Source organism: Abramis brama (assembly GCF_963993115.1).
Source record: "Abramis brama genome assembly, chromosome: 2".
In the NCBI taxonomy this organism is placed as follows: domain Eukaryota; kingdom Metazoa; phylum Chordata; class Actinopteri; order Cypriniformes; family Leuciscidae; genus Abramis; species Abramis brama.
In genome coordinates, this window is record NC_139964.1 from 8,585,327 (window position 1) to 8,599,264 (window position 13,938).

Genomic DNA, 13,938 nt, shown 5'->3' on the forward strand with positions numbered 1-13,938 from the left:
GTCATTTTTTGTTTCATGTTTATTCATTCCTCCATGGATTACCAGCCATATATATGGACACATGCTGTATTCTCAAGATCTATGCTGTTTGGTAGGAATAGAGAAAATTATATGTTTAGTCTGTTTTCAAATGGTATGTCAAATTTTCTCATTGTTTATCAGTAATATTCACTACCTTGGTTATATATGAGCATCTTTATATTTTTCTATATTTAGCGGTTGCAAATGTAAAATGTACGGTAAACTATTTATGTTCCTCATATTGTACTGTATTTTTAGCGGTAAAATACCGGCAGCTGTGGTTGCCAGGAATTTACCGTAAAATGTATCTGGTCAAAATAAAATGCTGTAATTTGTTATACAATTTCACTGTGTTTTTTACTGTCAAAGGTTTTAATAAGGTTTAACATATTTCTGTTATTTTTACAGTTATTTACCATAATAGGGTCTATCCTATTACTGTTAAATTAACAACAAATTACTGTATATATTATTATATTATAACTTTTTTTTTACTGCAAATATCCGTAAAAAGCTATGGAAAGTTGCATTTTTTACATAAAATTACTGTATAATTGACACATATATTTGTTTTTTTCTACCATGATTTTGGTAAAAAAATACGTTGTCTACTGTAAAATTTAGGGTTACAAAACCAGTATACCGTATTGTCTTTTACAGATTCCACATTTTTTTCACGGTATATTCCTGGCAACCACAGCTGCCGGTATTTTACCGTAAATTTGACAGTTTTTTTTTAACAGTGTTCTCAAGGCTTCAGTAATTCATTCATCTTAGTGTAACCAGTGGATCACGACACCAAGCGTGACTGATGTTGTTGGAGTTCACAAAACCAGTTAGATGAAACCACAACTTGTGCGTTGTGTAGATATTGAGTAACATTGGACACTCAAACATGGGGCAACAGGCTTTCATTCATCTGGATCTTTATTTTCACTTCTGATAAACACACATGAATCGCTCTTAAATGTCCTGTCTCTGCAACGCAATCATGGTGCAAAATAAAAAAAAGCCAAAAAAACACAAATGAAGCGAAAAAAGATTGCTTTACACAAGAAAATTGTATAAAACAGAAAACATACTTGATATAAACACACAAACAAGCATCCTCTATGGGTGAAACTCACTTACATGTTCTGTCTCGGGTAAATGTACCCTTGTAATCTTGTAATGTAATCTTATCACCATTAGATAAAAAATAAAAAATAAAATAAAATAACGAATACAAAAAATAACAACACACTTAATTGAAATAACATTATAAACATGATTTAAGATGGATATATATAAGACTTGAGAACTCAAATGAACTCTACCTCTCCCATGAAATAATGGTACAAAAGGGAAGAATAAGAGCAAACTCTCTCTCAAAAAAAAAAAAAGACATCATGACTCAATTAAAGGGAAAACCCTCACAAATAGACAGCTATACCAGGTATGCAGATATGAAGAATTTTGTGTTTGTCCTACTTAATATATTTAACAGTATAATTTGTAAATCTGATACATTAGCAATATGACAGAAAGCCTGAATGATCCATCTCTAATTTTAACTTGTGGAAGTTACCTTGTTGTGGTAATTGTGACTTCATATCTTACAATGTGACTTTAAATCTCCAGAATTGCAACTATTTCTCATAACTGTAACTTTATATCTCACACTGCAAATTTATATTACAATATTACTTGTTTTTTGCAAAGCAACCTCATACATTGTGACTATAGCTCACAATTGCAGCTCTATTTTTTACAATTGTGACAATTTATTGATTTAACAATTGTGAGACAATTGCATAAAATCATAATTACCTTTTCGTTTTTTTTTTTTTTTTTTTTTTTTTGCTCTGAGGTGGAAATGTGTCTCTGTGGTTTCTCGCAGGAGGTTGTTAAATCTGACACAGAGACACTGAAGATCCGGGATAAATCCCAAACCCAGCATAGAGGGGTTCAGTGAATGTGGTGTTGAATGTGTGTAAGTGTGTGAGTGTGTGTTTGTCAGAGACGCTGTAGTAGGACAGAGTGCCAGCAGACCCGTCCAGATACACTCCTACTCTATTAGAGCGGGCTGAAGGGCCAGATACTTCAGTGCTTTTATTATTGAACCAGACTAATGTGTAATTCATATTAGAACAGTACATACTCCAGGACTTATCATTCAGTCCAAACCAACAGTCAGTCCCACGTTTCCTGTCGATTCCTTTATATGCCACTGCTACATGACCTGAGCCACTCCATTAATAATAATAAAAGCGTCTGCTAAATGTTTAAATGGCTAGTGTCTTACCTGGGGTCAGAGGTCACTGCATCCCTAAATTTACTCTTCACAGACACACAGCTTGATCCAGGAGATGGGGAACTCATTTTAGAGGCAGTGTCCTCATCTTCTCTCTTGACATGGAGACTCATTTTAGAGAACCTGTTCTCCCATTCTCACTTCTCAAAAGTGTTGAGAGATTGATGTCAGAACTTTTATGTGGAGATATATAGAGTACAAAGGTTTTCTGTAAAACAGTGACGCTGTAGTAAGTAGTCTTACTCTTAATCTAAATGACATTGCAATCTAATTACCTTCCCCATGATATAATAAAGTAAAAAATGCAGTTAATTGAAATATAACATTAAAAAACAGACTGTTTAAAGGTTCCATTTAAAATACTGACCCCAAACTTTTGAACGGTAGAATATAGTAGAGCTCGTGGATAATGAATAATATCCACTTTAATAACCACTTATATATACACATATACACACACATTTGCTTTTACTTACAGAAGACACTGTGACACTCAATTGTGTAATTCTGCAAGACACATCACATGACAAAACCACATCATCTGCAAAGAGGAACTGACAGTCAGTGACTCCCGGTGTGAATGCACTCATTGATTAACATGCACGCTGAAAAAAATATGCGTGAAACGCCCGTAATTCACGAGGTTTCCTACATGTGCGTTCCGTGTTTTTTGACTGTGAGGAATTACTACATCAAAATGTAGATCTCTGTGCAGGTAGACTATCTGAATGAATGAACGCGTGCCTTAGGTTGCCTACCCCTGATCCAGAGTTTGTGATTAACTCGAGTGTGTTCGCCTGAAAATGTGTCACGTGGAGCGAACAGCCAATCACACGGAACATGGAGAGCGTCAGTTTGATTCACTTAACTTCTCAAATAAAGATGAAAAATATCCTGAATTGAAACACCTCTGCTGCGGCGAGGGTTTGAGATGGCAGCTGAAAGAAAATATCTGACTATATCAATGCATGTGAATCAACTGAATTTAAATAAGAGCTCAAAAGAATACACGTTCGATTAATCAGTTTAAAAGCTTAATATTAAAGCTTATATGTATAAATATAATTATATATATATATATATATATATATATATATATATATATATATATATTATGTGCATTATACATAATTATAAATATAATAAATAATAAACATGGTGGGTGTAATGCATTAATAAGGAATTAATTACTGTAATTTAATTACTGCAACCTAATGAAGACAGTCATATTCATCAATAATATTATTTTATTTTTAGCCATAGCAATAAGTGGTGATTTTTTTTTTTTTGTCCAAACAAGGAAAACAATTTCTGAACTAACAGTTTGTGACAATCCAGCATGATGAAACTGAGTTACCCTCTTTTGATAAAACATTTGCATTTAATTAATAAAATATAAAACATCTCAATTACCTCAAATGGATTAACATAATCTCTCCTGTCTAGCATAGAGTTTAAGAAGCATTATTCTGTAAGTTCATCATGTGTGTGCCTTCACTAAATATTCTGAAGTAATTCATTCATCTTAGTGTAACCAGTGGATCATGACGCCAAGCGTGACTGATGTTGCTGGAGTTCACGAAACCAGTTAGATGAAACCACAACTTCTGCGTTTTGTAGATATTGAGTAACACTGGACACTCAAACACAGGGCAACAGGCTTTCGTTCATCTGGATCTTTATTTTCACTTCTGATAAACACACATGAATCGCTCTTAAATGTCCTGTCTCTCCCATGCAATCATGGTGCAAAAGAGTCCAAAAAGGAAAAAAAACAAACACAAATGAAGTGAAAAAAGATTGCTTTACACAAGAAAACTGTATAAAACAGAAAACATACTTGATACAAACAAACAAACAAGCATCCTCTATGGGTCAAACTCACATGTTCTGTCTCGGGTAAATCTTATCACCATTAGATAAAAAAAAAAAAAAAAAAAAAAAACTAATACAAAAATAATATTGATGTGGTAACTGTGCCTTTATAGCTTACAATGTGACTTTAAATCTCGTAATTGCAACTATTTCTCATAACTGTAACTTTATATCTCACACTGCAAATTTATATTACAATATGACTTGTTTTTTGCAAAGCAACCTCATACATTGTGACTATAGCTCTGCAGCTCTGCTCTCCCTTGTGTCTGCAGCTCTATTTCTGACAATTGTAATATTCATTGATTTCACAATTGTTTCTCGCAGGAGGTTGTTAAATCTGACACAGAGACACTGAAGATCCGGGATAAATCCCAAACCCAGCATAGAGGGGTTCAGTGAATGTGGTGTTGAATGTGTGTAAGTGTGTGAGTGTGTGTGTGTCAGAGACGCTGTAGTAGGACAGAGTGCCGGCAGACCAGTCCAGATAGATACCTACTCTATTAGAGCGGGCTGAAGGGCCAGATACTTCAGCGCTTTTATTATTGTGCCAGACTGTGTAATTCATATTAGAACAGTACATACTCCAGGACTTATCATTCAGTCCAAACCAACAGTCAGTCCCACGTTTCCTGTCGATTCCTTTATATGCCACTGCTACATGACCCGAGCCACTCCATTTAATCTCCCAGTAACAGCGTCCAGTCAGACTCTCTTTACACAGAACATGCTCATGGTGCTCAAATCTCTCTGGATGATCAGGATACGGCTGTTTCTCTTTCACACATGTTGCCTTTCTGTTGTTCTCAGACAGAATGACTTGAGAGTGTGCTGTGTTTGGATCCAGTGTGAGATTACAGGCATCTGAACACAACAAGAGAGATCAGCACATCTTTGACATTGTTAAATATGCACAGGTGTGTGTGTGTGTGTGTGTGTGTGTGTGTGTGTGTGTGTGTGTGTGTGTGTGTGTGTGTGTGTGTGTGTGTGTGTTTGTATGTATGTGTACTCGGTAAACCCTACGTTATGAGGACAAAATGTCTCCACAGTGTAGATAATAACTGTAATTTTTGACTCTTTTTGGTCCCCATGAGGAAAACAGATTATAACTTTAGGGGTAAGGTTAGTGTAAAGAATAGAATATACAAAGTTCTGTCATGAAACTCTAGATGGCGCAGGCTGATAGGTCTTTAACTCAATCTGCTTGTAATCACACCATTCTCTGTAGGGCACAGCTGATTGGTCCCTGCTGTATCAGTAGCCAATGAGCTCGCTGCTCAACCTTCAAATACTTGCTCAGCATTTGCTGTAGCTTTCAGAAACCCCCCACCTTCCCCAGCTCCACCTGTGTAGATCTGCTATGGTTTATTTCATGTATGCTGTATTGTATAGCACCAGCTTGTCTACTTGCTCACAGCAGTGTGTTGTGTATGTATTGGCAATAGCAAGTCTCTGTGCATGCTCTACAGCAGAAGCAGTGTAGCAGATCTATTCTGCTAAGGCCAAACATATTAACATTGTCATATCCATTACCATACCAAACACTCTGTCATGACAGAAATACATTTGTTACAGTATGAACATCACTACACCTATGTCATTTCCTCATAATGATGGGAATACCAGTGTGTAGGGCTGGGCATTGACACACATTTCAAGATTTTATTTCAATTCACAAGCTTGCATTTTGATTTGATTTCAATTCGATTCTAAATCAATTAATTTAATCAATTAATCGTACATTAAATAGTTACTGAAGAACAGGATAAGTAGAAATACAATGAATATAAATTATAGTGCATATATTAGGTTCATATTTCTAGCTGACTAGCTAGTTTTTGGACATTGAATCGCTTTTCTGTGGTAAATGTAACATAACGTGACACTGTATACAAGCTGTTTTATTGCCATCTTTCCATAGTTGAAATACTGATCGAGCGATTACACGGATTGCGGTAAGGTGCATCTTTCAATATATCTTCTGATGTTTATTCATGTTTATTATATGCTTTAACTAGCAATAATGGGGAAGAGATGATCGTTTCACGTGCGCCTCGCCTGAACTGAAGGTGCTATGTGATCTGACGCACCACATTAAAGAGCGCCGAAACAGTATTTATTGTTTTGAATTTCGTAATAAAAATGATGGGATTTGAAAGCAGAGATGTTGTTTCATTAAAGAAGTTGCACAGCAAAAAGCTTATTGCAATTTATTAGATGGGACGTGCGCTACAAAGTTTTGTTCATTCATCAGCTGAAAACAGCAGAATAATAATAATAATAATTCCTTACATTTATATAGCGCTTTTCTCTGCACTCAAAGCGCTTTACATAGAAGGGGGAATCTCCTCAACCACCACCAATGTGCAGCATCCACCTGGATGATGCGACGGCAGCCATATTGCGCCAGTACGCCCACCACACACCAGCTTACTGGTGGAGAGGAGACAGTGATGAAGCCAATCAGTATATGGGGATGATTAGGAGGCCATGATGGACAGAGGCCAAGGGGCAAATTTGGCCAGGATGCCGGGGTTACACCCCTACTCTTTTTCGAAGGACATCCTGGGATTTTTAATGACCACAGAGAGTCAGGACCTCGGTTTAACGTCTCATCCGAAGGACGGGACGTTAAACCCTATTCAAACAGGACTAGTTTTCTAAACGGCGTTTGAGTAACAATTCTTATCACTCGATGTCTGTGATTTCATGTACTGATTTAGATGGGACTAACATCTATATGTATATTACAGAGCTGGAACTGTGTGTTTTCTAGATGTGGCCGTTACAAAGGTCATGTCCTGAGCGTGCGTCACGCATATGTCTCTTAAATTATTAATTGTTTATATGATTTTAATTTATTATAAAAAAACAAACAAAAAAACATTTAAGTAAACTTCATGAGTTTATAGCAGTGGCTGTTTAAATTAATAATTGAGCAGAGAAATCTAGACAAGTATCTTACTCTTACAGTCTAAAACACTAGGTCATTTGCACTGCGATTTTCACAATTTCACATCTGTGAAACAAATTCACTAACAACCCTATTAAAACTATTCTTGTTCAAATAGAGCTATTGACTGAGAGATTATTGTTAAGAATCGATAATGGTTCTTCAAAATGACAATCGATTTAAATCGAGGAATTTATATTTTTTACCCAGCCCTACCAGTGTGTGTGTGTGTGTGTGTGTGTGTGTGTGTGTAGGACCTACATTTTGCCAGTCCTGGTGCGATCCTGAAATATCCACCATGGTCCAAACTATACAGAGACAAAAACATACACAATAAATAAATAAATAAATAAATACATAATATGTGGGAAGATTCATAAAATTGCAAATAAAATTTGAGTTTTGTGGCTTTTATTATGAGTTTACTACATTACATTATTTATATCATTTACTCTCCCTCATGTCATTCCAAACCCATCAAACCCATCAGATTATTTCAACACACAAATTAAGATATTGTTAATTAAACCCAAGAGATTGCTGTCCCTAAAATTAATACAAATGAATCAAGCGGTTGAATCCAAATTGTCACATCCTCCAGCTGAAATGCATATGAGCTCTTCCAGAGGACACTCGTTTTGTCTCTGTGTCACTATTAAGGACTACATTTCCCACGATCCTTTGCCTGGACTCATTATGGCTTCATTCAGTACACCTGTGTATAGTTACCTTGTTTGCACTGGCTTATGGTGTCTTCCTGTGCATTCTTTGTGTAGTTATGCTAGAATGTTACCACTGTGTAGTGATGGGAAGCCAAGGCTTTCTGAAGCATTTGAGGCTTTCATCAAATTGTGCCGAAAAAGGTTCATTACTTGTAGCTTTTAACACAATGCGCATTAGTGACATCTGGTGGTCAGACTTGTCTTCTCCAACATATCTAACTTATCACCGCAGAGCAGAAAAAGCATGTGACCAAACAAAGCTTTGGAAGTCCGTGACATACAAGTGTGGGATCAATACAGTTCTATCTAATCTCATAGAAATGGTTGAGACCACAACTCATGTCATGTGTAGCCTGATCAATGGATTCACATTTTGATCAATAATATAAAATATACAAGTAGGCGATGTGATTATAATTATATTAATTGAAAAAATATTTTGGGTGTTCTGTTTTTAATATATATATATATATATATATATATATATATAGGGAAGTGTAGGGTTAAATTGTTTAAATAATGTCTCCTCCATAATCATTTCACTTTTTATGCATCAGATGAGCTTGCGATTCTCGCGAAGCTCCATTTTTTTCAAACCAGCTGTTCCGACCTTTCGACACTGCATGACGTTCGAAGCTTCAAACATCATCAATCACGTGGTATTGTCATTTCGATACAAGCATCGGTACAGTGTGTGATACAATATTGCTTTGAAAACTGCATCGGAGTGCCGGAGCCCCGGTATCAACCACTGTGTGTCTGAGCGCCTGTATTCTTGTCCCGGATCCTGTGTTCTTGTCGTCTGCCTGGTTGTTTGTATTTTACCCTGTCTGGATAATCTTGATCTCGGTATGTTTGTACCCTTGCTTGCTTTTTTTTTCATAACTCTTTGGACTACCTTCAATTAAGACTACATTTGGATCTTCAGCCAAGTCTCAGGAGTGTTTTTAACATGGTACACACTACTTCTAAAGGCAAGCTCAAACTACAGGACTGTAAAACTACCTGAATTGCTGTGGTGCTCTCACTACAGAACAAAGTTCCTTGCCATCTGTCTTCTTGTCATAGCAGTGCTCATACACACAACGCAGCACAGGTGAATAAACCTCAAGTCCTTTGGTCAAGCTCTTGTTGGCCAGAGGATTGGTCGTATACCTTTTGTCTTTGGCAAAACCTTTCTGCAACAGCAAATCCAAATCATTTGGATCCATCACATTTTTGCTCCCCCAAAAAGTGGCAATTTTAACATGCTATAAAAATGATCTGTAAGGCATTTTGAGCTAAAACTTCACATACACACTCCGGGGACATCAAGCTTATTTTACATATCTTAAAAATTAGTATAATAGGTCCCCTTTAAGCTTTACTGAGTTTAAGAGCTACATTAATTTTAGCATTACATGCTATGTGTATTCCTTCTAGACAAAAAAATGTATTAGTCCTAATATTAGGAGCAACATGTCCCTAATTTTTAAGAGTTGCTTAGGAGCAACAATTAGCCTTAAGGTTTTATTGTGAATACAGCCCCTGATTTTGCATCTGTCATGTGAACCACTGCAGCACACACCAGTGTGCTCCAGACCAAAGACATGATAACACAGAGTGAATCATATGTCCAGGTCAGCACAGACAACAAAACATTGCAATCAAACTGACACACAAACAAACACAAACATTGCAAAAAAAGACCACAACAAAAGTTTTAAATAAGTACTGCAAATTGTTACAGCAAGGTGTTACCCTTTATGTTACCCTTTAACACTAGGCTCTCTCGAATCCTAGTAGGAATTTAAAAATATATGGGTTGTAATAATTCGTTTTGGTCCCACTTTATATTAAGTGGCGTTAAGTACTATGTACTTACATCAAAAAATAAGTACAATGTACTTATTGTGTTCATGTTGTATTGTAAAACACTTTTGCTGCTATTGAGGTGTGATACGGGTAAGGTTAGGGACAGGTGAGGTGGATTGGGTAGGGTTAAGGTGTAAGGGGTGGGTCAACTGTGTAATTACAAATGTAATTACATAAATTAATTACAGCTGTAATTACATGCAGGAATTTTTAAAATGTAAGTACAATGTAAAAACATGTAGTTACACAATAAGTACATTGTATCAAATTATTAATTTCAATGTAAGTACATGTAACTACATAGTACTTAAAGCCACTTAATATAAAGTGGGACCTTAGTTTTTTCTTAAAGCTAATTTGGTATTAAAGTAACAGTTCTCTATGTTTACACCCTCAAAATTTGATAATACAACTGTTCACTGTTTTCTCTTATGTGAGATTTGTGGATTCTGCTGTATTACATCAGATAAAGCCAGTTAAAAAGTAATGAGACCATACAAATATTATTTCTTAACCCTCTGAGGTCGACAAACGCGCCGACGCGTTTTGCCGGATTTTCTCCACATTGTAGCACTATAAACTTAAATTACTCCATCATTTATGGTCATACAGAAAAAAGAAATATAAAAAAAGAATCTGTGATATTTCTCCTTTTGTATGTGTCCACTTACAATCAAATCAAAACATTGTGCTTTTGTAAAATAAAGAAAATAAACAGGGTGTGCGTTCTGCCTCTCTGTCGCGGTGAACTTTTTTTTCTTGAGCACGTCTATAAACTGAAACAAAACTCAGCGAATACTTGTCACACATTTATGAGCCATATACCTTTATAAACATTTAAGTGTGTACTTTTAAATGATCGGATTCAAAACGAAAACAAATATTCTCTGTTTAAGTAATTTGTATAAAACCAACAAGATGTCCAGCTTCTCAAACGCTTGCTCATTACAGTTAATTTGGCCACGCCTACTCGCGCAAAAGATATTCACATGCAAATCTCCACATGGAACGCGAACGCGCTCGTTACCTCAACAACAAAACACTTCACTTCACTTTTCGTCGAGTTTGAAAGACGTGCCTGAGCTTACATTGGATTTAGGCTACCTCAGAAGAAGAAGAACGCGATTTGAAGACAAGAAAGATAAGGTAAGAAATTCTTACATAGCCTAGTTTGTTATTGTTGCATAAATGTCACGTTGCAGCTGAACTGTTGCTAGATATATGGGGAATATTATAATATTTAGACCCGTGTTTACTGTGTTTGTGGATATCTGCTCAAACATAGATATGTTTATGGTAACCATAATGTTTTATATTTGAGAGTGATCGCGTTTGAATGTATCATATTTTGCAAGCGATCGCGTTTGAATGTATCATATTTTGCAAGCGATCGCGTTTGAATGTATCATATGTGTTTACTGTGTTTGTGGATATCTGCTCAAACATAGATATGTTTATGGTAACCATAATGTTTTATATTTGAGAGTGATCGCGTTTGAATGTATCATATTTTGCAAGCGATCGCGTTTGAATGCATCATATTTTGCAAGCGATCGCGTTTGAATGTATCATATTTTGGATGAAAGCAAAACGCACCAAACGGCTTCATGTTTTTATTATTATCTCATTTCATATCATCATAACGGATGGAAACATTTGAAGTAACATGATAATCAATATATTTTTCTCTAGCTTCTTTTGGAAGATTTATAGGCTGCTATAGGTTATTTATTGTTATTATTATTTTATCCGCACTGCGCATATACCTTATGCCTACAAGGCACAACAAACCTGGTGTTCATTATATTATATATCGTTGGAAACGTGTGTGTGTGTGTGTATTCTGTGAATTTTAAAAAGGAATTTTAAAAAGCAATTTTAACCAGAAAAATCTAATATTTATTTCCAAAATCATGCAGGCCTTTCTCTTGATATCAGTATGTTCACTTTTTTTTTTTTCAGGTCCCAGATGCCACTGAGGACTTCAACATTCACATGAGTCTCAGTACGTGAACATGGTAAAGTGAAAATCTTGGAAATGAAAGGTATGTACAATGTTTTTAGGAATGGCACAAAGGTCTCTGTCTTTGAAGTGCTTTTTTGGCATTTGTTGTGTATCTTTGGATTATGTTGTGTTGTAAATAAATCCAAACAATTTAAAAGCCATTATTTTTTAAATCTCCTCATTTACAGTATTGTGCAAGGTTGCTCAGAATGATAGGGGCCTGATAGCTCCTAATAGGGCCGTTAGGGGAGGTTCTTTGTCTTTCTCAGGTGAGAAAAGCTTACATATTAATGAGCTCTCGCATAAGGCTTTTTCACACAAAACACGTCGTAAAATTTTTAAATCAATATATTGTCTTATCTGAATGAGCAGTCAGGGTGATTTTCACATAGTTTTGCAGCAAATATTCTAGGCTACGTCATACAATTTTCAAAAGTCTTGTGAAGAAATAATCAGTATGGGTTTCATGGCCTTATTTCAGTGAGAATTTTTTTTTGTATTTTCAAAAACCACGCATAAATGTCATTATCTCAAAACTACAAACTTTTACATACATGCTGCTGATATATTATTGTAGCAGAGTTTGTGCTGAATACAGTGTAATTAGACTTTAGCCATGAAAATGTCACAAGTAACAGAAATAACCAGAAATGTCAGAGCATGTCAGAACACCTCCAGGGCCCAGAAAACAGCTCAGACCTCAGAGGGTTAAAGGTGCTCTAAGCGATGCCACGCGTTTTTTAGGCAAAAACATTTTTTTGCCACATACAGCAAACATCTCCTCACTATCCGCTAGCTGCCTGTTCCCTGGACACACTGTAAAAAAACGCGGTCTCTGTAGACACCACAGGCTCCACAAACAGCAAGAAAAACAAACTGGGCTCACCCGTACCATGAAACACAGCAAAAAGTGCTCCAGCCAATCACCGACAAGATGTATTTGAGGGTGGGGAGAACTCCGCCGGCAGAAGGGCTTCCAGTCCGACATTCAGTTGCTCTGTTTTTGAAGAACAGGTAAATCCATCTTTCTTTCTAAACTGACGTTCATGTTCGCCAAACCAACACAAGGATGTAATTAGCTAGAACTATGCAGTCAGCGTTAACTTTGGTGAATACAACATATAACTTGTATGTTTCTAGCGATCAATCTCTATTATAAATGATCAAGCAAATTCACAGTAGGGCGACAATTTGTGTGAATGATTGTTTTCATCCACTGTTTGTTATGAATTTGAAATGTTCATTTATAGGCTGTTGATAACTTTGACTAAATTTGTTTACGACGCCGCCGTTGTTTATGCACACTGGGAAACGTGAAGCTAACATTATCTTGTTATTATTGCGTCCTTGTATGGGAGCTATCGTTATAACCTCAGGTGGCGAAACGATTTTAAAATAGTGTTTCTCTTTTTCTGCAATATATAAAACCCTTTATCTAACTTGGCGATATTACACATTGAATGAAGTATCCGTAAAACTGAACTTTGTTTGTGCTAGTGACTACTTTGACTTTCCTTTATGCCGGAAGGGAGGGGAGGAGGGAGGGTCTAGCTAGCCTCCGTTTTGTTTGACAACAATTCGAATGCCAACAAGAAGTTACGACTCCTGGCATCACTTAGAGCACCTTTAACAAAAGATCCCTCTTAGGTGACCCCTAATCACATTTAGACACACGTATGAGTGATAACGTCTAAACATACTTGAAAAACTGTAGAGAGCAGTCCTTCAGTTTGTCGTTGAGCAGCTGGACTCCTGATTTTCCTGGGTGATTGTAGCTCAGATCCAGCTCTCTCAGGTGTGAGGGGTTTAAACTCAGAGCTGAAGACACGTAACCACAGCCTTCCTCTGTCACCATACAGCCAGACAACCTACAGACACACACACAGTCAGACAGATCATTAACAAACACACATCAACATTATGACCGGCTGACTGTAGATTATCCCTTATATGCTCAAACACACCTCAGTATCTCCAGCTGACAGTTTGAACTCTTTAGTCCATCAGAGAGCAGCTTCACTCCTGAATCCTGCAGGTCATTGTTACTCAGATCCAGCTCTCTGAGGGCGGAGTTTGAGGATTGTAGAGCTGATGATATCATTTCACAGCACTGACCAGTGAGATTACAGCAGGCAAGACTGAAAAAGATTCAAACAAATTCAAACAAAATTAAATTCTTTACCTCATTCTTCAACTGTATTTCAATTATATAATT

The 13,938-nt window shown here is 36.4% G+C and overlaps 1 protein-coding gene across 16 annotated transcripts in view; it reads right to left on the reverse strand.

Moving 5' to 3' along the window:
• Positions 1 to 3,975: 3,975 nt before the first annotated feature.
• LOC311077590 (protein NLRC3-like) overlaps positions 3,976 to 13,938 on the reverse strand; it is a 52,680-nt gene continuing 42,717 nt past the window's right edge. For all 16 annotated transcript variants that reach the window (XM_084106140.1, XM_084106141.1, XM_084106127.1 and 13 more), the window contains 4 exons: positions 13,688 to 13,861; positions 13,424 to 13,591; positions 7,404 to 7,450; positions 3,976 to 5,053 (listed from right to left, as the gene is read on the reverse strand). In XM_084106140.1, the coding sequence (XP_083962266.1) occupies positions 4,524 to 5,053; positions 7,404 to 7,450; positions 13,424 to 13,591; positions 13,688 to 13,861 (919 nt within the window). In that variant the 3' untranslated portion in view covers positions 3,976 to 4,523. The remainder of the gene's footprint in view (positions 5,054 to 7,403; positions 7,451 to 13,423; positions 13,592 to 13,687; positions 13,862 to 13,938) is intronic.